Source organism: Pristis pectinata, chromosome 3 (assembly GCF_009764475.1).
Source record: "Pristis pectinata isolate sPriPec2 chromosome 3, sPriPec2.1.pri, whole genome shotgun sequence".
Taxonomy (NCBI): Eukaryota; Metazoa; Chordata; class Chondrichthyes; order Rhinopristiformes; family Pristidae; genus Pristis; species Pristis pectinata.
Window position 1 is genome coordinate 26568072 of NC_067407.1, and position 26148 is coordinate 26594219.

Consider the following 26148-nt stretch of genomic DNA (forward strand, 5'->3'; position numbering starts at 1 on the left):
GCTTCCAGTATTACCCCAAGCAGTGCATTCCAGTTCCTAACCACTTATTGCATAAAATGTTTTTCTTATCTTGCTTTTGGTTCTTTTGTCAATCACCTTCATTCTATGTCCCCTGGTTGTTGACTCTTCTGTCAATGGGAACAGTTTCTCTCTACCTCCTCTGTCTAGACTCTTCATGATATTAAATACCTTTATCAGATCCCCCTCTCAATTCCCTCTGTACCAAGGAGCACAATCCCACCTTCTCCAGTTTATCTATGTAACTCTGCAATCATTCATTCCTGGGATGATTCCAGTAAATCACTTCTATAATTTCTCTGAGGCTTTCACATCGTTCCTCAAATATGCTGCCCAAACCTGGGGTTTGAACCAGTGTTTCAAAAAGATTTATCATGACTTTCTTGCTTTTGTATTCCATGACTTTATTTATAAAACCAATGGTCCCATATAATTTTTTTTGTTATTTTCTTTTGGGTGGGTTGAGAAAGAGTTAAAATTAAGCATATACGGGATTTGTGGCAAAGGAAAAAGCCCACAACCAATAGTATTTTAGATAAGCTTCAACTTAAAGGAGGGCTGAAACCAGCAAATTGGTCAATAAAAAAGTCGTGTCTGGCACAGCAAGAGTATATAAGGATTTCAGCAGTGAGACCCATTATTTATAATACAAACCATCATGGACAACCATGTCTACGTTTAATCTACACATTCTTAGTCAATGTGCACATAGTAACTTGATGGAGAGACAGTTTTGAATTTTCCTCTCTCTACATTCACTATACAGTGCTGGCTTGTCAAGGCTTCTCTGCATCCCAATTTGCCAAGGCCTTGTGCCAGGGAATGAGAGCAGAGTTAAAACTGCAACTGCAGGTCTGATTGGCTTATAGGTAACAGCCCTGGTCATCAGCCTTAGATATTGCTATCTGAAGAGATTTGGTGTGAACCCTCTATGACTTCTGTACTTTGGCACTCCACTGACATCTTTAGGAAGGTCTATATCATAAGGTCCATATCACACTTGCCTAGAATCATTGGATAATCCAGAACAATGAAATAATGAAGGTCTGATATATCTTATTTTCCACAAAGTAATTTTATAGTAATTGATAACAACAAAGAAAATTATCTTTGAATACCTATATTCCCGGCACCTGCACTATATGCATACTCCTATTCAAATATTTATAACATATGCCAAACATGATTTACTGATTATACTTATTGCATAAACCTGTAAACAATCTGTCCTCACTTTTTTATGCTCCATAAAGCCTAAGTCATGATGTTTATTCTTGTTATTTCATCTTTTTGTTTCATATTTCCTCAGCCACAGTTCTTCAGAATGGTTACAAATCATCATGTTATCTTGCAGGCTTCAGTTCTGGGGCCATACTTGTTCATTACATACATTAGTAATTTGGATTATAGCCCTATAAGATATTAAAACCTTCAGAAGATATCAAAATAGGACATATTGTTAATCTGAGAGAAGACTAGATGAAATTCCAAAGAATGATGATAAAATAAAACAATGGCTAAACTGTAGCAGGTGAAATTCAATGTCGCTAAGTGTGAGGAAATGTGGTTTGGAAAAAAGTGAATAACACCAGTAATTATAATCTGAATGGAAGTAGGCTTAGAACTGTGGAACAGCAGAGGCATTTGGTGGTGTTGGAGTGGGGGGTGGAAAACAGGTTCACAAGATGAAATAGGCAAGTATCTCAGGTTGATGAGGCTGTAAAAAAAATGCTAATGCAATTTTAGATTTTATCACAAGAGGTATGGAATATAAAAGACAAGAGATAATGATAACCTATTTAAAAACTTAATAGGATCTAAATTAGATGACTGTGTAAAGTACTGGGCTGCAACCTATAAGCAGGATATTAAAGCTTTCGTCTTTAGCTAAAATACAGAATCACAAGATGGTACCTGATAAGAAAAAATATAAACGTGAAGAAAGATTTTAAAAATGTCATCAATTTGACTGGAATACAAATTGCACACAGATATGATTGTGCTGCCTAAAATTATGAAAGTATCTCAAAGGATAGACAGAAGTACACTGCTTCCAACAGTTGAGGGGTCAACCGTGAAGGACCATTGATACAAGATTAGGAACAAAGACCAGTAGAAACTTCTTTACACAGAGAGTTGTAAGGCTGTGGAATTCACTTTCAGGGTTAGTGGTTAAGGCAGAAACTATGTCAACATTTGAGACTGAGTTAGATAGATAGATGAACAAAAAGAGGATAAAGGGATAAGGGAACAGGGTGGGTAAATATTATTAGAAATATTTGCTTCCAGGTGTGTTAATTATGACACAGACTAATTGGGCCGAATGGCCTGTTTCTCTGTTGCAGTTTCTATGTGTTTATATACTTGCACGTAATTCACATGCTTAATCTTATCTACACTGCTGTGTGTGTCTTTCCTGACTGTGTGAAATCATACCTTGTATTAGTTTTTCAGCGTATGCACCCTTACTTCATATAACTCTATCTGTGGGCTATTCCTTCTGCCCTATTTTATATTTTCATACTCTGTACCTATTCATTCTAAGCAACTATTGAGCACTTTGGCTCCTTTCCCATTCTTATCCACTGAAAATATTCTCTTTCACTCTCCACATCCTTATTTTTGCTGATTATTTTTCTATACATATATTTTTTAAAATACTTTATGCATTCCTCATTACACTCTTTTTATATTTTACTTTCACTGAATGTCCTTATTCATTGACAATCCTTTTAGAAAAAATAGTCTATTCGTGAAATATGGCAGGAAGAGATCCTTTTATCCTTGCATTAAAATTATGTAAAATTTACATAGGACGTACACTTAGCATAATAGTAATCATGAATTGTATCCAAAAAGTGTATTCCCACACATGCCACACCACAGCAGAAAAAGATTCTCTGATATGTATTAACAAGAATCCTATCTAGAGCAAACTGATTTCACAATATCATAACAAACTAGTTAGATAATAATTCCAAAGCCACCATCTACAATTGAAAATTCATAAGCTACCGCATAAATTGGTGAAATTATACATGAAAGATTTTCAAATTCTTAACATCCCTGTGAATGTACATGAGAAACTCAGACAAGTTTCCCACTTTTTCCAAAAGGAGCAGAGTAGGCTGCCTCTAAACTCGAATTTCATAATATTCGGGGAGGAAAAATAATGATGACAAAACTATGACACAAGATTCAATCAATGACAAAGAACTTTTCCTGTGTTCCAGATTTCACTGCAATCCATTGATGATATGGAAAGATGTGATCAAAGAGGCTATGATTTTAGGTAGTCAGATAACTAAAGGTCAAATTAACACATGGCAAGACTGAGAACAATATTTGAAATCAAATATTCGTTTCTTTCTGTGACACCTGAAAGGTTTATTAATTACTTAGAGCCATTATACTCTCTTTGCTTCTACTTGCAGGTAAACGGAAAAGAGGAAAAGAAGGCATTATTTCTATTCCAAGCTTTGTCATAAGTAAATAAATACACACACACACACACACACACACAGAACAGCCCACCCCAACCATCACTTAACGCTTCCACCACCCACCCACCCACCCACCCCCCCCCCCCCCCCCGTCACACTGAAGGTACTTATATATCTATTTTCTACACAGGCAATAGATTTTATTCATTGCCTGGCTGACTTATCACAGCCTGCTTTTAATGAGGTATAATAAGGAGAGCATTTTGTAGCTACACAGTTGTACTATTTTATCTTCCAAACAGCTGTGTCATGGCTGTCTGTGCAGGATAAATCATATCACCCTTTCCACATATGCTAACACCCCTGTGATTACAGGACACTTTAAATTAAACAAAAGAAAAAGAAACAGAAAAAAACCCACCTAAAGCTGTTGCACAGATTACAAGCAATAACAGACCTCATAATAAAACTAGTCATCATTAAAATTAATTTGTCATAGGGAGAAAATGTAATCCATTAATTTGACAAGAGCACAACTATTGGGATTAATACTATGATATCTGAGACTGGTAACCCCTTATCACCTTCTCTTTACAGCTTTATTCCCTTTTTAAAATTGCTATGGAAATAAATTTAAAGAATACTTTAGGCCACACAAAAATTAATTCCTGGTCATAAGGACAGTTCAATAATTAGAACTATAAAGGCTGTAGGAAAAAACTACAGAATGATTTGTTTAGCTATTTGAGCACAAAAATTCATTAATAAATAATTTCCTTAATTTCTTGGAAAAAATGTTAAGTGATTCAGCCTACGCTATAATGGATTGACCTTTTATTTTCTTTCATTGATTGCAATGAGGCATAAAAAAAGAGGTACTTTTGCTAAAATGTTTCATTTTTATTTCTTCAATCCTACCCTGCACCACCACAACCCCCACCCCAACACCAGCCCCCAACCACAGATCTCCCTCTTCCGTTTATAACCTGATGCTCTCACTATCTCAATCAATACTCCAAATGGCAATCTGTTAAGGGGTGAACAGACAGCCTGGTTAATATGGATGCCAACTTTTCTTATGCTTGTTCCACAGTTGGGCTGAAGAGGACGGAAAATCTTGTCTATCAGAAATGTAAATGATGAGCTGTCTTCCTGAGGGAAATGGATGAGTGCATTTTAGCTAGGGTGAATTCACTGGGTTTCTTGTGTGATTAACAACTCGGTGACCTGTTGTCCTTGGTCTAATTACTTTTAAATTTCCACTTTACATAATTATCATCAACAAGAATACTACCTCTTTATTAAAAAACTACCTAACTCCTTAAATCATTAAGTCTAAATAAAATATGAATATGAGGGGATAAAATCCAACATATATTCCTTGAATTATTTCATAAATATTCAAGTAATTATATAGAGTGAAATATTTATTTTTTCGTTAAACTGTAGGACTTTTACTTATGATCAAGTTGCAAAAGGAATACTATTGGCACTTTCCGTTATTAATTCACAGTGATGCTGAAGTTGTACAAAATAACATTAAAACTTGGGTTTGAAGAGATTTACCACATTCTAAACTCAATGTCTGCTTTGCTCCATTCATTGTGATGTTTCTATTTATTGAAAAACACAAGCAGCCACCATCCTTCAACATACATTCCCCCGTCACCAAGCCAGCTCGATTTAAGGTGTTCTCTTTCGCTGATGTGTCTAATTTATCACCCCACTCCATGATTGATCTTTTTCTTATAAGCCCTGTGCCACTGCTGATTTTGCATTAACCACAGCCTTTTTTTTGAATAAACTAAAACAGCTGCTTGACTTGCACTAGAAGCGAAAGGGACATTTTAATATATTAAATCTGCAAGACTCTGTGAACAAACTGTAAGTGTTTATATTCTTCCAAAAAGCTTCTGAGCTTGTAAATGGCATGTGCCACATGCTAGGTGAAGCCAATTCTTTTGCTCTTTTTTTTGCCTATGCCTTTAAAGAAACCGTTCCATTGTAAAACTTTATGATTTGATTCACTGCTGCTGTTAGGGCACCTGTTTGCTGGTTTTAATTAACTATCTTAGCTCCTGGAAAGTTTTTTTTCCCCTTTTCCAGGCTAGTATCTTTCAGAAACTGGTTGGCTGTAAGCTGTGATTATAGCTTCAACACCAGGGCCCCCAATTTGAAAAGACCTCCTGCCTTCTTCTTTGATCTCGGCTGCCAGAGAACTGCCGGTTGCTATTTTTCTGCCCTCTCAACACTGGCTCTGTCACCTGGCTCTCACAAAGGAAACAAAGGGATGGCTCTTTCTCTCCCTCTCGCACACAAGCAGGGAGACACAATTGAGACACTGAATTATACTTACGGTACACAGCCCACCAGAGCAGCTGCTACCCATTTTTCACAAAAAAGGACAAGATACTTGCTGAATAAAAAAAAACGAGCTGGCAAGCAACAGGCAAACCTGTTGCAAGGATCTGTGGCTTTTGTAATGTTACATTTATTTATCCTTAAAAGCATATATTTCTCCTTCTTCATTTTGTTACTCTTCAAAGGCCGAGATAAGTATTTTTCTGTTCATTGATGAATCCTCATTACTACTTTGGGTATGCTTTTGCTTCCATCTAGTCAGTAACTGGTCAGATTTGACATATTTCTCTTCCTCATTATATGTATCTATGTTTTATTTGTTCTACAACAACTCGTACTTTCTGTATAGAAAGGATTTACAATAGTTAAAGGGTTTATCAGTTATTAGCTCAGAAATGCTGCTGTTATATGTTCATCTTTTTGGAAAGTAGTGAAAACTTTTATTAGTATTGCAGTGATTGAACATTCATGTGAAAATCTACATTGGAAGTAAAACAATGAATTATTTTCAAAATGGAAGAATGGAACAAGATATATTTTCTAGTTTCATTGAATTATACCAATTTATCACATTTATTGAGCAACAGTAGAAAGTCATACTGAGATAAAAGATTTTCAGCTTGCACTTTTTTTACTATTTTATACTTTCTCCTGCCTGATGAAAAGATACATTGTGCAACTGAGAATCTACAAAATAATAAGGATTATCCATTATTTGTAGCAAATATGATAAATTTACTTTATTCATATTTTTTATTTAGAAAACCATTAAAAATGATCTTATTGCTATTAAAAACTGTTGACTAATAATTATGGCTATCATTTCAAAAATGTAAAATTGTGCTCTATTGAGTCAAGAGTTTCTAATGATGAGTAAGCATCAACACGAAATTTGTAAAAAAAAAACAAATTATGACATTGAATATTATTTATATTTAAAAGGCAAAAGTGGTTACAAACGTCTGGTATAACGTTAGCTTGCTTTCTGACAGTAGTCTGCTTTGTTGTATGTGCTATCACGCTGTCGGAGAGAGCTGAGGATACTGACCGAGTCTCCCTGGTGGGTTTACTGACTGAACATCAAGCTCCCCTTCAGCCTCTGTAGACCAGACACATTGCACAAATGTAGACAGAGGGCAAATGAGCAGTAATTGATGAGAATAAAGATGTTTTGCCAGACAGAGATAGTACCCCTACAGAGAAATGAGGGAGAAATGAGGCATTTACAAATAAAACAAGGATAGACAAGACAGACGCCTCACTTTGCTATGGATTCTACAACAAAAATTTAAATTGGGCCACTAACTGTGAACAGAAGACTTTGAAATGAAAAATAAAGAAAGAAGGTCTAACATGAAAAAAAACATTGCACAGGGACTAACAAAATGTAGTACAAGCAGCATTGCCATTGATTGTTAGCATCTGAGGAGCTGTTTGTTTTTAACCCAAAGCCAAGACTTTATATGCAAAGCGTTACACAGATTATGGGTTTGAGAAGGTATCTGTCAAGCATTGCAACCCCCCTCATTCCAAACTATATTTTTCAACAACATCAGTGATTATTCTGAGATGTTACAATTCCTGAAACCCCTGTTCCCCAACTTTTAGTTAAACAAATGTTGGATGTGTTCACATGCTGCTGAGTCTGTGTTCAAGAACCATTAATTACATGCAAGAGTACACAAAGTTTCTTTTTTATGTTTCAGAGATGGTGGCAAGTTGAATGTGCATGATTGCATGAAAGATCAGATAAAATCTTAAGCTAAGTCATTAAGACAAAACATCTTCAGATTTTTCTAATTAGTTCATAATTTTCCTCTCTCCTTGCAACGTTCATTTTCAAAACCTTTCCTAAGTATTATTTCTCTCATTAGTATTAAATTTGTTCACTATTTTATTTATCCTTTTGTACTTCAGAAGTTGTACTTGAACAGTAAGGGAAAATGTTTTGCTAAACTGTACTAATTCAAAACAAAATATTGAAACAAAGCAGGAAATTGGCTGTATGCTGGTAGCCACGAGCCTCATTCTGAATCATTTGCTCAAGACCTGAATCGCACACAATACATTTTTAACAAATGAAAATTCTAACTGAGCAACAACTCTGAATATTTGTCTTGCTACATTTTGCCAATCATAAAGTACAGTGCTCAGGTTAATAAATAAGCCCTTTTAAACCAGGCTTCTTTATTTAGACGCACAATGTCCAAATCATTTAAAATAATAGGGACCAAAAAATCTGTAGCACTGCACCACATATTCAGTTTTTTCAGTTTGAAGGAAAATTTTCAAAGTTTGAATTGGTTCATTTTTATTTCTAAGAAACAGTATTTAAAAGTGAAGAACTGCTATGCCGCAATTGAGCAGGTACTCCCTTGGCAGCAGTCTTGTAACAGATTTTTTGGGAAGAAATAAAGAAAGGAAATCGATGGCACTTTGAATAGAGGTCATCAGGGTTGTTGCTCAGGGAAAGTGACAGATCTGCGTACTAAGCCTCTGGCAGCCCCAAAAATTCCATACATATTACCATTTAGCTGCAATATTTCAAGTTACAGCCTTCGTAATGAAACTCCACTTTGTAAATCAACCATTTATCCTACACACTAGTGCAATGCAATCAGTGTTAACTAAAAGTAGCTAAAGCAATAAATAGTAATACGTAGACAGACCAATAGATAAAGCTATAAATGTATAGATTGTTTAACTGACATCATAACAATTTTGCTAATAAATATATCTGAAGAAATGGCACATTACTATCAATTTTTAAAAATCAAGTACCGTTTTTAAAACAACATCTATAAATGATCTACATTAGGCATTCATGTATGATACTGCCACTCTTAAAAACTAAATTTGTAATGCATACTTTATTAACCTCTGCTAGACAAAAATTAGATATTAAGTAGAGGAATGTCTAGTGAAATTTAATTTGTAATTTCAATCGATGCTTGAAATCTAGTGCAAAGTTATTTATAACAAATCAGATTTATATTTTAATGTGTTTGTGTTTTGGCATCATTCACAAAATGGAGACGGTTAATCTTTTATTTTATCCATAGGGTGTAAAGAATTCCTAAAATAAAGACAGATGGTCTGGAATATTGAAGATAAGGTTTTTAATGTTGCTTTTATTAAAAAAGAAATAATGGCTGGCAAATCATCATTGATAAAATCAGTTTTTACAAAAATATACTTGGACGAAAGCAAACTATTTGCAAACTATTTCAATACTTTTCCATACGATCAGCTTTTCCTTCGCATTCATATTTACAATTCTATAAAGCTGCCATTGTATATTTATCTGCTTAAAAGATACAGTTAGTCCAGCTGCATGCAATGTAATACGAATATAAGACAAGGCAGATATTTTAACTACGGCAACTCACACCTCAGCCTTATAACAAATGGCATTGTGTTAAAGACCAATTGTCCTTTGTCTTATCTCCTTCGCACCTCAATATTCATTCCAACAACCCTCAAATCCTTTTCGCTATACCACAGGCTTAAAGACTGAGGCTGTATAATACCAGCTCTCAGCAAGTGCTCAAAGCCGATCCACTACTGCCTTCCTCTCGATTTTTCCATATTAGTGCCTATCATTACCATAAGAAGAGGGCAGAGGAAAAGAGGGGAGGGAAGCACTTAAAGAAATGTGAAAAGGATGCCAGTTGAAATCCAATGGGAAGAACTGAAAAGATCAGTGTTTTCACATATGGTTAAGTACTGCAAAACACATCGACAGCCATATGATTATAAGAACACCCATGCAAAGTTTACTTGCAGGGAAAGGAAAGAATATTAATATAGGTTTCAATTTGTGCTACTTCCCCTATCATTACCATCCCACCAACACTGTTCCAATTTGTTTGCTCAATAAATCAGAAGATATTTATGAAGAAGAAAAGCAACCAGGTTGGTCTTGTCAGGAAGGAAGCAAAGACATCCACGTTTTGTTGTTTTAATTTTTTTTTGTTAATGGCTCAGGAAGGAAGATAGGGGCCTGGACTCTGACTCAACAATTGCAGTTTAATTACTCATTCTTAACATAATATAGCCCATCTGTGTTCCCTACTGCAATCAAACTTTGAAATGATCTGTACTCATACGCTATCTTTTCATGTATTTCTTCCTCACCAACAGCTTTTTAATGCTATTCTTTATCACTCACTTTGTTTTACATCCTTTTGCTTTCACTTTCTGCCTCACTCTTTCAGCTCTGTTATTATTCTCACTTTTTCCTCCTGTTTCCCTTGCCGCCTCTTACTCTTTCTTCAACCAAAACAAACAGCAACAAAAGTCAGTAGCTTCCCACAGTTGAGGATTGTTAACTTATCACCCATTATCACCTCATCTTCCAAGCACCACCTTTCTTCTCAAAGCACTGACGTGCCCCACAAACTTCTGGAATTACAATTTAACTCAACAAACATCACAATACAGATGCAGGGATTGGCTTCCTCTCACTTATAGGGTCTTTTCTCTCTTTTTTCCAGAAGTTATTTGGTTGATTGTGCTGGTGTTGGGGGTGGGGATGGGGATGGAAGTGGGATGCTGTTGAGTAATGCTAGCAATAAGCTTTTCTTTATAAGAATATCTATAGCACTAGCTATCCACAGAAACATGATCTTCACTTAATTCTTTTAAAGGATTTTAATCACTAGAAGACACAATTCTATTTGTTTTACTTGGTTTTATTTTAAATGTAGACCATTAAAAACTCTGCTCTCGAGCAAACAAACATCCGCAACTGAAATTAAAATACGTAAGATGAGAAGTGATATACTGACAAGAGCATTTATTTTAGATGTTGTCCTCGTATTTTTGAGTTTTCAATTGAAAAATAGAACAATTCTGAGCTCAGATAGTTTGAATTTTAAAGTAACCACCTCATAAGATAATTTATTTTAGATTCAAAGATTATGTCAAACACAGTTATCAGAAAGCATATGATACATTAAACGGAATATTTGAATTTGCAAAAGTTTAAAAAAGTCAAAAATAAGTTAAAATAAGTAAAAGAACAAACACTTACATCTCTCGTTTCGACTTTCTTCAGGGCTTGCAGAATTTTCTCGGTCAGAGATGAGACCTGACACAGCAAAGACCTTTTTTCCAGAGTCATCTAGCTTTAGTGAGCTGGGGGAACTGGATGGGAGCTGGGCTGTAAACTCATATTCCTTGCCCTCAGAGTCTGAAAACCTCAGGTGGGGGGATTCGGTTTCATGGCAGTTCTTTAGTCTTTTGGCAGGTGTAAAGGCAGACTGATAACTGTCTCTGTCTTCAGCGGAGGCAAAAGGCCGAAATGCCCCAACACCACTATGGTTCAGCATGCTGATAGGGGTACAGTCCAGATTTGGAGGTGCAAATTGATGATGCAGATGCAAAAGCTGAGGGGGGAAATCTCGGTTTGGGAAGGCCCCTGGCACCCCACCCTGACGATGGTACATTGAGGCAAAGGTATACGAACCATTAGTGAAGGGGATGTGGACATCTTTGTCCACTGAGACGGGTACTCCAAAAGGTCTAGGCTGCTGGCAAGAGATAGAGGCATCTCGGCTAGCCTCTGCTGTGGAGGCAAGGACCATCAAAGCTGGAGATGCAAGGGGATTAGGGAGGTAGGAAGAATTCTCCATCTTGAAAGCTGTTCTGTGCAAGTCCATTGGAAACTCTTTGCACACTCGTACCAGACTTATATATGACCTTCTCAAATGCAGGCAAGGCTGGCTTTATAAAGAGCAGTGTGACATCATTAACACCACAGCTTGATAGACCCTATATTAATAAAGAGAACAAAAAATAAATATTCACACACACACACACACATTCTCATCTCCTTTTGCCTTATATATGTTACACACATACACACACACACACACACACACACACACATTGCATCCGATTACAAGGATTCTGACGCTTGTATAGATTAGGTTCTATTTGACCACAGTAATTATGAAAATCTATACTTAATACACTCTGATGTCAAAAAGTCACGGGCTTAAAGACTGACCCCAAATAACAGAGCCTCTATAGCACTGTGATCAAAAATGCATTTATTGCTCCGAAATCACAAGAGGTGGTTACTGATTTAGCATTCTTTCCCCTCAAAATCTTGCTCACCAAAGAAATAAAGGTAAATTTTTACTGTTTTTTTTATACAAATATGTTTACCTTTCAGATTTTTAATTTGGCACACGGTAAAAAATAAAGATTAAAATAACTTAACCGTATTGATTTACGCCGTAGAATTGACATTAATTTTAGTTCAGTTATCACTTTGCAAAACGATCAATAGTAACTAATAACGAATGACAGGGCTGGTAAAAAGGAGAGAAAGCAGGACTCCAGCCAAAAATCGAAACGTACCAGCACTAAATCATCTCATACTTTTCCAGTCATCAGACATCAAGACACCAAAAAAACCCAGTTGCTACTTTTGTTACAACTATCAAGATTAATAACATCCAGTGCCGGATAATTCATTGCAACTTTGAAACTGAGGTCAATTAAACAGCTAATTTAATGATGCTTAGTAGCGATCATCAAGGAATAAAATAGAGAATAGCACGAAAAGCAAAGCAATTGTGCCGTATAGAATTAACAACAACTCAGATATTACTGTGTAGAAACGCATTGTATAAGTCACTATGAATACAGTTCTCACATGTAATCATCACAGTGCAATTTATTCTAAATAAGGCTTTAAATAGTTCAGGCGATACGTTGCAACGCAAGCAATGAACACACATTGTCTGGGCTAACTACTTTACTACAGTATTTTTTTTAATTGCAAGGTGCACGCACCGGCACACACAGACCATGAAGTATGTAAACAATGACTTCCGGACAAAGTTGGAGACAACACATCACAGATACATTCTTATTACTGTACTTACTTTAATTCCCAAGGATGCTTTCACTTATTATAATAGAACATAAATACTCGAAAATAAAAGGTTTATTTCTTTTGGCAAAACTCTCCTTCAGTATATATGGGCTGTGGAGTGGAAGTCTGGAATACGGAATGTGTGTGAATGAAGTCTGCTGTTGTAGAATGGTGTTGATTACATGCACAGAGGGATCCCTATCCCGAGTCCGATCAGAGAAGGAATGTTGTGCTGCTGCTCCGCTGCTGCCGCTTGGCTCAGTCAGTGTGTGTGTGTGTGTGTGTGTGTGTGTATGTATGTGCGTCAATTTCAGAACTCACTCACCGGGACAGCAATATACCAGCGCAGTCCCCAACAGCCTACTGCGCAACCGCATTGGCTACACACTGGCACCTGGGAATTGTAGTCCACACTCATCATTTCATCTCCCGCTCTTCCTTTTTGCCTTCTCTTGCGACTTTTTCCTCTGTCCCTCTCTTTGCTTATTTTAATTTAGCTGGTTGTATTCCCTTATTTCCCCTTCCTTTTCTTGCTTCATCGATTCAATTTTTTTTTCATTTGAAACATCAATCATATTTATCTGTCTTTGTACTTGTTTATTCCTGTTTATTCTTTTGTTCGCATGTGAAATTTTTAACTCTTAAAATGGTTTTTACTCATAAAAAGTAGATAGATCCTCTGGAGCTCTGAGCTGAATTTCTTTACCCTTACTTTGTTATTACCTTTTCTTTGTATTAGAAACTGTTCTTTTTGGATGTCTTTTGTGTTATTTTGTCATTCCACAGTTTATTTTTGCGATTTTACACGTTGGTATTTGCTTTCTCTTCACCCACATTCTTTTCCTGCTTTACAATTAGGATCGTTGAGTTTTTTTTACTTTTCTTAAGTATCGCCGCTTTTTACATGGAACTGTTGACCTTTTGCCTTTTTGATTCTCTACTTGATCTTTTTCTGCTTCGTGTACCCACCTCCCTCCCTACCGCCCCCCCTCCCACTACCTTCCCCCACCCACACCGCTCCCCTTCAATAAAACCTTTCCGGTTCCTTTACCGTGGGCGCAAGAGTTTCGGCATCATCTGCCGCAGTGTTTCTTTTCCTTGTCTCTTTAACTTCCCCGGATTCGTGAAATTTTCCTTTTCTTCGCATAGCTGCACTCATAATGCACTTACACAAAACATTTTGAGCGTTCTTGGTTTCGTGTTACTTTTTTTCTTGCTGTTCACTCTCGGTGATTTGTTCGAATGCCTTCGTTCACTCCCTTTGGTCGGTTTATCGTTTCGTTTGTTTTATTATTTAACAAATTCCGTTTCAAACCCTAGTCAACATTGTTCGAGAACGCAGTATTTTCCATATCATACCCGGATCGCTTCCTCAAGCTACAATAACCGGCCCAAATTAATAATGGGTGGGGAGGAAGCATTCAACAAGAACACAGTCATTTTTTGTTAAAAGTTCCGTGATCAGAGTTATTCCTCTAAGTCCCGGACAGGGTGCTTACCGAAAGAATCCTAGGCCTGAAACGACAATGAGAAGCACCATTTCCCAAATCAGTCAACTAATTGCATAAAAAAAATAAGTAAAATATTGTAATACTAGATTGATACACTCGCGCCGTTGGTGTACCTATTATTACACCAACCCCTTTGACGGCCTACATAAGCCCGCATTTCAACGAACACCCCAAAAAATCAATACTTAACGTTATTAATTATCTCAGTTTCCCATTGAACGTAAACAGCTTAACGTGACCAAAGAACTCGGATAAAGAACTTGCTGACACTACAAATATATTACAGCCCACAACAAAATACACACCTAGATTTACCCCAACCATTAAAAAGTCGATGCATAAGCTTGTAGTTGCAAGAAAACCCAAAATAATGTAACTATGTTAACATCGGAAACGCTTAATCCTAACGTAAGTGGGATTCCAACCAGCGAAAAAGGTGTTTTGTTTTTACGATACAGTTTTTTCTAGATTATTTTTCAGCTTTATTACTGCATATCACAATATTTTGGTTCATCAGATATAGGCACTACAAAGGATTCAATCAAAACCAAACCTAATATGCGTCAGACACAATAATGTTAATAATGTGGCAGTAATAGTTTACCTCATTCGAATTACAACAGCATAAATAACTGCATAAATATTGCATATTGTGATATGATTTTACATCTTTTGACTATCGTTATTTGTTGGAGGAGATGAAACATCATTTAAACTTGCATTTAAACCTAAACAAAACTTCATTCAGAATTGTAAAATAGCAATGTAATTAAAATTAATTGAAAATTCGCGGCATTTTACAGCAAAACTAAATGCAGTGCGGTGCAATTCACTGCGTTCGCAAGCCTGTTGAATGGAATGTGGTATTAAACTACAATTCCCAGCGTCCTTAAACCAGAAAATCAAAGGTACCGAAGACTTCAGCGTGCGAGGCATCTGTAGTCCAGCGCTTGTAGTGGGAAACGGGATGCTTTTTGTAACACGCTCACAGCAGAAAGAGATGAAATAGCATTTTACCATTTATTATTGTATTTTTATGGTGCGTTTATTAGCAGACCGCCAAATATTGACGTGGTCACAGAACGTCAGTCATTGAGGTTCAGCATGACATTTGTAAAAAGTTGCTAATGGATCAAAATAGTCAATAAAGTGACCTAATTGACTGGTTTAATGAAACTATCGACAAATACATAGTGTTGCATAGCCCTCCCAACCAACTTTTGATTTAGTGGGTGGTCTGAAGTGTTGCAGGTCTGACCTCGGGTGGTGGATCGCCCGACCCCGGCGGACTACAACTCCCAGAATCCCACCGCGTCGCCGGGGAGAAGCGCCGCAACATTGTGCTCTCAACCAAACCTGATGACGACAGTTTCCAGAGCAGTCAGACCGCCTTTCTCCAAGGTTATTGGTTATCGTCGCCCCCTTCCGCACAAAGCCCGGGCTCTGAGTGGCCAGCGGAGGTGTCAATTACGATTCGGGTCAAACGAAAGGTTTACCAAGCAGGATAGGTAGGGTGAGTAAGGCCGAGGCCGTTGATTGAAAGTGGCTGGTTTGGTTTTATTGCCGTTGTTGTTGTCGGGAAACTTCTGGCGTTTGTGCATCGTCAGGCAAAGGGAGAAACAAGGGGGGTTGCACCTTTCAACAGAGTGCAAACTCTGCCAACAAAAATAAACTTTTGGTTAGACGTGCATGAAAGCTGCACTTTTTGAGTGGGTGGGTGCGAGGCTGTTGGGCAGAGGCCCTCCTGATGAAAGGTTTTGTTCAGTTCTTCATTGCCCCCTTCATTCTTTAAGGCTCTGTCTTGCTTCAGTGCAACACAAAATACTCCTGGGAAGGCAAATTGTGCGTTTGTAAAATGCCGCTTCTGGGCTTGTGACGTCTCACTAACCTGTAAAACGGAAGTTATAACTTAAAGCGAAAGTTAATAAATCAACGCTTAAACAAAAAACGTGTTGATTTTTGGAAGGTGAAGCGGTGGTGTAGCAAGCATGATTTAACTTGTGTTTTCCAACATGTTTGCTTGTGAAATGTAAATTTCTGATGGCGGTTGTATTTACTCTTGGGGTGCAGATGTATTCCAGTTTTCCGACACAAAAGTTTAATAGTTACTTTTGCTCAGGTAGCTTTACAAATCTGTCAACGTAAACAATATAGTGTTTTCTCCTGTACGTTGAGAATTTTTTATTAACGTGGTATTAAATATGACTTGGGCCTTATTGCTTGTTTAAACTAAATTTTGTTTCAATATACTTCGATGGTGAAAAGAGAAATGCCGGAATTAACCTGAAACACTTGTATAATCTCTCTCCGCAGATGTTGCCTGACTTTCTGAGTCTTTATAGCATTTCCTGTTTCATTTCAGATTTCTGTTTTTTCTTTGTATATTCATAACTGTTCCGTGTGATCTTCCGCCAACACCTCCCGGTCAAAACCAGATTAAATAGTAAATTAGTATTTGTAAATGATTTAGCAAAATGAATTCATAGCATCTGTCCTTGAAATTAACATTTGTGATTTGATGACACTGGTAATTCCTGTGATTTTTTTTCTTGAATTCTTAGCACCAATATAATGAAAGTCTTGAAAATGTCATGCATTTCAATGTTGCATTGTGGTGCAGCAGTTAGCCCTACTGCCTCACCTTACAACCATCCACAAGGAAACGCCGTTCCTATAAATTAACGATTTACTGCTGTGGATACTCAAGGCTTTTGAAAACAAATTCTATATTTTTTTGAATAATTAAAACATTTTCTGTCTAGAGTAAGGTGTTAAACACAATTGAGAATTGTCTTTAGTCACTATCGATGCTTTTACTTAAAAGCTGTAGTCTGTTTCAAAAGCTTGGACTTTTACTGGCTATTTTTTATTTTGGGCAAAGTCCACAATCCTAGTCATCCAATATGAGCATATATAGCTTCCAGTGTTTCCTAGTTTGCCTTTGGAAGCATGTCCCAGCAAATTAATGTTTTGACAAGGCTGAATAATTCTTTTCCAGTCTCTATCAATCCCCAAAACCTTCAGCTCCAAGATATATAAAACACCTTCCCTAATTTTCTTAAGCTTAAGACAGCCACGTCTCTGTCTCCTTCTTGATACCCTGTTGAGGTTTATACTCTATTTTCTGATTCCACGTTGCAGTTTCTCCTTTGTTCTCTGTACTCCAGAATACTAACACCTTGTTTTTCACTAATCCCATTGTTATTACTTGAGTTCCTAGATATTTGAATCCAATTAAATTATCACAAAACAGTTTGATTTTTATCCCCAGGACACTGACAATGTTGGCATTCAATGTTGATGTCTGAGTTCCTGGGAATCTTTCCCTTGTACCCCATTCTCCTTCAGATGTCCAATCCATTGTGAGCTGTAGCATACATAATGATTTAAAAATCTCAAGAAGTACATCTTTTAAATATTGATTTCCAGAACTCCCAAATGTTATAAAACAACCTATCCACTGACTACTGTGGGCAGTGGAGAGCTGAGATTTGCCAATGGACGTACAAAATATTTATTGTATGAGAAAGGGCTTGCACAGAAATTAGACCTCTTTGTGAGGTTGCTTTCAAAGTAGTCTTTCTCTTCGTGTAACTTTTTATGTATTCAAGCAATTATCTAGTGCCACTTTGAATGTTGTAATTGACTTGTTATTGATCACCTCTAGGATAAAGCATTCTACATTTTAATAATTCTGCATGAAAAAATTTAGATTAATCTGCTTTTATCCATCCTTATAATGACCTCTTGTCTTTGACTTACCTGCTACTGGAAATTATCTATCAATCATGTCTATTTCCTTTATTTGAATACTTTAATCAAATCTCCCCAATTCTTTAACCAGTCCGATCCTTGTCAGTCCAGTTGTGCCATGTGACTTTCTTGATTGTTTTGCATCACCCTTTTTCCATTTTATTTCTTTGGCAACAAACCACATTCAAATGTAACAGATACAACCTAGATACAGTTTTGTGAATAACCATTGTGACCATTTTGCTCTTGTATTCAATCTTGGTTAATGTGTACTTATTGCTGTAAATGTCTGTACTGTCATTTTCTCATAAGCTGATTTAATCACCTGTATTTATCTGTAAAGGTGCCCCATTTCTCCCTGCAGCCCATTGACAAATTTCCTATTTAACTTCCGTTCCCATCCCTGAAATTTCCTACCCCACATCTTATTAAACTCATCTTCCACTGTTATGTTCAATTTTTGTTTAACCTGCTGTGCCCTCTTCTGATTTTCTTTTTGTGTGATGGTTGTTAGTTCACATTGCCAAATAGGAGAAGCTTTGATATCCAATCTTTGGTCTCTATCTCACTGAGACATACAAGATTCTGAGTGTGATTAGTGGGGTAAATGCGAAGAGTTGTTAAGGATGGACTATAGTTGAGAATATTCTGGGCTGAGATCAGTAGGCTTTTCAGGTCTCAAAGTGGATTCAAGGTACGTGGTCAGCTACAATATTAATAAATAGAAGAACGGTAGTTTGGGGCAGGCACGGTAGTGTAGTGGTTAGCGTAACGCTATTACAGTGCCAGAGACCCGGGTTCAATTCCGGCCACTGTCTGTAAGGAGTTTGTATGTTCTCCCCGTCTCTGTGTGGGTTCCTCCAGGTACTCTGGTTTCCTCTCACATTCCAAAGACATACGGGTTAGGAAGCTGTAGGCATGTTACGTTGGTGCTGGAAATGTGGTGACACTTGCAGGCTGCCCCCAGAACACTCTATGCAAAAGATGCATTTCATTGTGTGTTTAGATGTACATGTGACTAATAAAGATATCTTAACAGGCTAGTAGGATTTATAGCTATTTCTAATGGTCTTGTGGTTCTAATTTTGAAATGTGTTAATGTGTAGATTAAAAGTGATCCCAGCAATGATTCCTCCAGGTACCTGACTACTCATTACCTCTCAGTGAGTTTCAGAAAACATTTTACTTCAACACGTTTGATGTCTGACCCACCATCTTAAAGATGGTGTGTGCTGTAAACGATAGAGTTGGAAGCTACATGAAGTAGCTGAAAGAGTTATAAAATTTGAACTCTTGGATTGGAGAAACAACGCACTTTAGAATACTGGATTTAATTTTGCTGTCGCAAATTATAGAGAAACACTGAAGTTAATATGGAAAGCTGTGGTGATATAATTTGATGCTAAAATTCAAGCGGCCTTAACCACATGAATAAACCTTTTGATCTCTTCCTGTGTCCATTCATAATGCAAAGCTCTTGAAAAGATCCTGAGCTATGCAAGGATTAACCTCAAGCAGTGTATAGGGGGTACAGATTGCTGCTTGCCACGTTTATAAGTCTTCTGTCCTTAGAAGGCTCCTCAGTTGCCATAATACCCATGCAGACCCCACCATAATAGTTTGCAAATTGCATCTGCTGCAACGCCTTGGGGATGGTTGTTCCAGTACTGATGGCTACCTGTGTTGTTGTGAGGAAATCTCCATGTGATTTTGGTATTTTCTGCAGCATTGTAATGTTGTAGATGGTGTCTGTAATCCTCAGAATCAGATTTATTATCACTGACGTATGATGTGAAATTTGTTGTTTTACAGCAGCAGTACAGTGCAAGACATAAACCTATAAATTACAAAAATTAAATAGTTTTTAAAAAAAAAGGAATAATGAGGTAATGTTCATAGGTTCATGAATCATTCTGATGGTGGAGGGAGAAGAGCTGCTCCTGAATTGTTGAGTTTGGGTCTTCAGGCTCCTGTACCACCTCCCTGATGGTAGTAATGAGAAGAGGGCATGTCCCAGATGGTGAGGATCCTTAATGACGGCTGCCACCTTCTTGAGGCACTGCCTCTTGCAGATGTCCTTGATGGTGGGGAGGGTTGTGCCCGTGATGTTGCCGGCTGAGTCTACAACCCTCTGCAAGCCTCTTGCGATCTTGTGCATTGGAGGCTCCATACCAAACTGTGATGCAACCAGTCAGAATGCTCTCCACCATATATCTATAGAAATTTGTAAGAGTCTTTAATATACCAAATCTCAAACTCTTAATGAAGTAGAGCCACTGGCATGCCTTCTGCATGATTCCATCCTGCTTGACATTTCCTTCCTCCTTGGCTGAGTACAGCTCTCTGGCTGTTTAGTGCTGCTATTCCATTGAGGATGTATGAGCTATTGATGTTTGTTGGCTTAAGGTACCCAGTGATGATTCTCCAGCTGCCATTCAGCATGGTGAGCAGTTCATTCTTAGACTAGGTTAGCATGCTTAGCACAGGGGTAGTATAGAGTGAGCAGACATGTTGTAATTGGGAAGAGGTATTTTCCCACCCCTCCCCTGGCCTTTCAAATTTGCAAGCTTTCAGGAACTGACTTTATTCTCCATCTTGTCAAAGTAGCTCTTGTATGAGAATGTGTGGTCCAAGGTAACCCTGAAGTTTGGGCAGTAAGAGTGCTGGGTATCATTCCAATTGATTTTTAGCTTTTTACTTGGTGAATGGTGTCAACAGGTGTCAGCAGGAGGATGAGGTCCAGGAAGGCAACATCTTGCTTCTGTTGTGGCCTCCGCCTTTTGATCAGTTAAAGGATAAATGGTTGAACATTTTTGTTGCACTAGCAGGAATGAAATAACAGCCCTGGAAATACATCAACATGGGGAAAATACATTAACATTTTGGACACAGACCATTCAACAAGATTTATTTTTAAGGAGGTCTTTATATCCAAAATACTTCCCGTTTCAGTTGGTAGTTGACGTGCTGTATATTTCTAACATTTGTTGCTTTTGTCTTGTATTTTGTCTGTATTGACTACCTTGTTCCTTTTGGGTGGCTTGATCCTAGACTCTTGCAGTCATATTGCATAATTAACATCTAGTTGATGAATTTAGCTGCTTTAATTCACTGTTGGATATGTAGAAGTAAGCCAATATATTTTGCTAGTAACCCAGCTAATATTGGCACAGAAAGGAATTGTAATTGGGTTCATGACTGTGATTGAAAATCAAAAAAATTGCAGTTGTTAGAAGTCTGGAAAAAAAAAACACAAAATGCTAGAAACACCCAGCAGATCAGGCAGGACCTGTGGAAAGAGAAACAAAATTAATGTTTCAGGTCAAAGTTCCTTCTTCAGAATTGGGAAAGGGAAAACCTGGTTTTAAGTTGTAGAGAGGGTCACAAGATCTCGTGCCTTTGATTTCCTTATTTTGCCATTCTCACTGAGAAAGGTGGAGGTATGCTTCTTCACATACATTAAGGAGAAGACTTGGTTGCAACTTCATGGTGCTACCCTAATTTGTTCAATGGCTTATACTGGAGCTTTTTCACTCAGTACCCAAGTTATGGAAAAAAATATTCAAATATTTTAGAATCTGCTTAGTTTCTGTTTGTGTTATGTTTTAAGGCAAACAATGTACTTTGAAATTATAGAGGAGAATGGCAATGAAATACATCATAAATAATGTTGAAACTGAAAGAATTTCTGAGGGATAACATGAGAACGTAAGAAATAGGCATAGGCCATCAGGCCCTTCAAGATCATGACTGATCTGCCATCTCAGAGCTATTCTTCTGCACTTTATTCCTTGAATATTCAGAAATCTATCAACATCTGTTTTGAATGTAAACAGTAACTGAACTTCAGTTGCCCGGCCCTCCAGAATTCCAACTGTTCAACCCCCCTTGAGTGAAGAAATTTTTCCTGGTCTCATTCCTAAAGAGCTGTGCTACCTTTTATTCTCAGACTTGTGCTCCCTGGTCCTAGACTTCTCAGTCAGGGGAAACATTCTCCCTGCATCCAGCCTGTTAAGCTCCTTAACAATTTTCAGTGAGATTTCCTGACATTCTTCTAAACTCTAGAGATTACCATCCCAGTCGACTGAATCTTTCCTTGTATGGCAAATATGCTGAACCAGAAACCAGTCTAGTGAATCTTCACTGCAATCTCTGTATGGCAGGTACATCCTTTCTGAGGTAAGAAGACTAAAATTGTATACAATACTCCAGGGGTGATCTCATGAAGGCCTCTTATAATTACAATAAGACTTCCTAATTATTGTAATTGAACACACTCTCTTCATAATGACCAATGTACCATTTGCCAATTGAATTTGCATACTGGCTTTCAATGTCTTGTGTACAAACACACTCTTTGAACATCAACACTATCAATCTTTCACTACTTGACAAACATTCTGCTTTTCTATTTTGTTCTCCAAAGATAATGACTTTGCATATTTCCAAATAATATTTCATCTGTCATATTCTTGCCCACTTAATAAACTTCTCCATGTCTTGCTGAGACCTCTTTACGCCTACCCACCCCCTCCCCCCTACATGGTTTGGTATTGGTAGCATGCTTGAACATGTGACATTTGCTCTCCTCTGGCAAATAGCTGATTTAGATTGCGAATAGCTGGGGCCCAATCACCTGTGTTACCCCATTACAACCTGCCAATTTGAGAAGGGGGTGTTTATTTGATAACCAATTTTCTATCCGTGTCAGCATGCTACCGTCTTCCATGCACTCTAACATTGTGAACCAATCTTCTGTGTGGGACTTTATTGAAAGCCTTCTGAAAATCCAAATATACTGCATCCACTGGTTACCCCTGTTAGGAGCATGCTATGTTGGCGCCGGAAACGAGGGGACACTTGCGGGCTGCCCCCCCAAATTACTATTGCAAAGAATGTATTTCACTATGTGTTTCGATGTACATGTGACTAATAAAGAAATCTTATCTTATTCTATTAGTCACATCCTCCAAGAACTCCAGTGATTCGTCAAACACAATTTACTTTTCATAAATCAATGTTGACTCAGCTCAATCTTATTATCCAGTTATGATTACATCTTTCATTGTGGATTCCAGCGTTTTACCTGCTATTGATGTTAGGCTAGTAGATCAGTTATTCCCTGTTTCCTCCCTCTCTTCTTAAATAGTGGGGGTCACATTTGCTGCCCTTTAATTCACAGGAACAATTCCAGAATCAAAAGAATGCTGGAAGTTGAGAACCAGAGCATCCATCATCTCTCCAAAATTTAGGGATGCAGATGATCAGATCCATGGAATTTTCAGCTTTCAAGCTCAACTTCTCTAAGTACTTCTTTTTTGACTAATTGTTGGTTCTTCTGGTTTCTCATTCCCATTTGATTCTACCATATGTATGTGGCAGGTTTTGTTTATATTCTGTGAACGCAGACACAAAGTAATTTGTTTACCTCTTATACCATTTCCATTTTTTCCAGTTGTGGATTCTCCTGCCTCTTTCTGTGAAAAGCCCTTGCTAATCTTTTCCTTTTTATGTACCTATAAAAGCTCTAGCAGTGTGTTTTTGTTTCTTGCCATATACTCTCATTTCCTATCTTGCTTTTCTATCAATTTCTTGGTCCTTTGAGTTCTATATAGTAGCCAGAAATAGTAGTAGGCCTGAAGATTGGCAGCATTATGGAACTACTGCCAATCTTCAGGCCTACTACTATTTCTGGTTACTTTATATCTTCCTTTGATTTAAACCTATCTTTAATTTCTCTTGTCAAACATAAATAAATCACTTTCTTCCTTTTTGAAGTTTTGTACCTTAATACCTCTTGCATAAGATATGTTTTTATGAGATAAGAAAGTAGGTAGTATGTTTAGTTGATTTATTGATGATCTGGACTGAAATCTAGCTCCAAATTTTAATTTGCCAGTTTTGTTTTAGTGTTTGGGTTGGAAGTGCAGGTTCTCTGTAACCTCAAGTGACCTGAGGAGTGTGACATGTACTTCATTAACTTTCATTTACCATTAAAGAATATTTGAAGTCTTTCCTCTTGTGCTTATCACGGAGAGAACTATCTCTATTGGAATTAAATTACTTCTGTCAGCATTAACCATTCCCAGGTCAAGCGATGTTAAACACTGGAAAAACTCTGTCTGCATTGCCCAAACTTGGCACTTTGATGTCCAATTGCATCAATGTGACATTCTCATTTCCCAAATCAGCCATCCAATGTGCCTTGTACGATAGTTAGATGGATACATAAGAAATTTTGGAATGAGAAAACAACTCTTGACCAACCTCAAGCTCATTGCTCCAGTAATTGCACTGCAGTGGTTTCACTGACCATCGCACAGTACAAAGGAAAGTGATTTTAAACTAGGCAGACTTCTAAAAAGGTATTCAACAAACTTTGTCCAAATATTCTTGGACTGAAATACACACCTATATGTATTTTTATGACCTTCCATCCTAGTATGTCAGGTAAGAGGTAATTTTAGAGGATTTGATGACTCTATAAAAGTTAACTCTAGCAGAAGTCCATGTATATCTCAATCATTCTACAAGAAAAATATTTCTGTGCATCTTAAGCCCAAGGTTAGTCTTTTTGAATCAAGAGCCTGTAGTTTTGTAAGTGCTATTGAAATCATATTGTCAGTTTTGTAAGTTTTTAAAATTTTGTATTTATTGGTATGTTTGCCACCACGTGAAACTAAAGAACTGAGCTATTAATGTAGGTTAAAAAGATCATAAAATGAAGCCTTGGTATTCATTTCCAGAAAAATAGAATTGAAAACAATTGTTAATTAAAAAGCAAATTTGAAATAATTCAAAATTTGAAATAAAAGCAAAATGTTGGAAATACCTAGCATGGCTGGTAGTATCTGTGGAGAGAGAAACAGTAAAAGTCCCAGTTCATTGACCTTCATCACACTTTTCATCAGAGGTCATTGATGTGAATTATTAACTCCTGTTTCTCTCCCTCTCCACAGAGTGTTAAAATTGTGTGGAACCCTGACTAACCATACTTGGAGTTCTGTGCAGGTTTTGGTCTTCATATTGTGGTGATGCATCAGTAAATCAAAAGGCAATTCACGAAAACCTATTTTATAGCATTGTCAGAATGGGGAATGTGCTACCACAAGGAATCACTGGGGCAAGTAGTAGAGATAAACACCTAAGGGAACAGCAACAAAGTTAACATACTCCAGGGATAACACTGATTGTTAGCCAACAGGATGTTTTTATTTTTGTCAACAAATGCTGATATGTGTATTGGATTCCCATCCTCTTTTGTACCCTGCCCTTGCTCTCCTCATCACAGAAATGCTGTCAATCAACATAAGCCACTGATTCTCACATATGATAATATTGTTGATGTATTTACTATTAGTCTTGGTGCAGTAGGTAATTTGGAAGTCTCTCAGAAGGTGGTTTGAGAGAAAGATAAAGGAATTGAACTTGGAGCAGCATGATTTTTCCAGTGTCTTTGAAACAGAAGGGCATATTGAATATGGGATGATAATCAGAGGTTATAGAGTTGTCATGAATTTTTTTTTAAAGTGATATTTGTTTTGAAGAGAGTGAACAATGTCTGTGCTGGGGCAGTGAAGAGAACTGTGCACGAATACTGGGCTAAGATGAGGTAGTTGAATGGTCAGAATCTGGGTCAACATCGATAACAGCTCAAGTGTAATGATTCAATATAAATATTTTCACTATAGGTGCTGGGTAATTGCAGCTACTGGAACAGATTCCCAGTCTCTGGAACTTTGATTGGGATGTATTGTTTATATTGCATTGTCTAAAAATATGTTCCATAAGAACAATGTGACTTCTGATGAAGGTTCATCAACCTGAAGGATTGAATCTGTTTCTTCTTCCACAGAATTGCCTGATCCGAGTATTTCTAGCATTTTCTGTTTTCATTTCAGATTTCCCATATCTGCAGTTTTTGGTTTTCACGGCATTTGTTTTAAGGAATAACGAAGACTGTTAGCACTGCAACTCTTGAATAGACAAAGATATTTTCTGTGCTTTTCATTTATCTGAGCTAAAACTGGATCTAGAACTCCATTGGTGACTGTATTTATGATGACTAGGCACATTGCATCTATTTGTTTAACTTTTTGTATGATTTTTGGCTTCCACACTATCTTTCCAGTTAGTACAGGTTTGAAGTAAGACTTTCCATATTTGATTGACC

The 26148-nt window shown here is 37.2% G+C and overlaps 2 protein-coding genes across 6 annotated transcripts in view; one reads left to right on the forward strand and one right to left on the reverse strand.

The window, feature by feature from the left end:
- Positions 1 to 12987, reverse strand: part of rnf220a (ring finger protein 220a) — a 386135-nt gene extending 373148 nt beyond the window's left edge. The window contains exons 1-2 of one of the 4 annotated variants that reach the window (XM_052011819.1): positions 12722 to 12987; positions 10858 to 11597 (exon numbers count right to left, since the gene is read on the reverse strand). In XM_052011819.1, coding sequence (XP_051867779.1) covers positions 10858 to 11485 — 628 coding nt within the window. In that variant the 5' untranslated portion in view covers positions 11486 to 11597; positions 12722 to 12987. The remainder of the gene's footprint in view (positions 1 to 10857; positions 11598 to 12721) is intronic. The other 3 variants (XM_052011820.1, XM_052011817.1, XM_052011818.1) reach the window with 3 other exon arrangements.
- Positions 12988 to 15639: 2652 nt separating this feature from the next.
- The window catches only part of LOC127568299 (ERI1 exoribonuclease 3-like), a 308692-nt gene continuing 298183 nt past the window's right edge, over positions 15640 to 26148 (forward strand). The window contains exon 1 of one of the 2 annotated variants that reach the window (XM_052011886.1): positions 15640 to 15735. The gene's annotated coding sequence lies outside the window, so the exon portion shown is untranslated. The remainder of the gene's footprint in view (positions 15736 to 26148) is intronic. The other variant, XM_052011887.1, reaches the window with a different exon arrangement.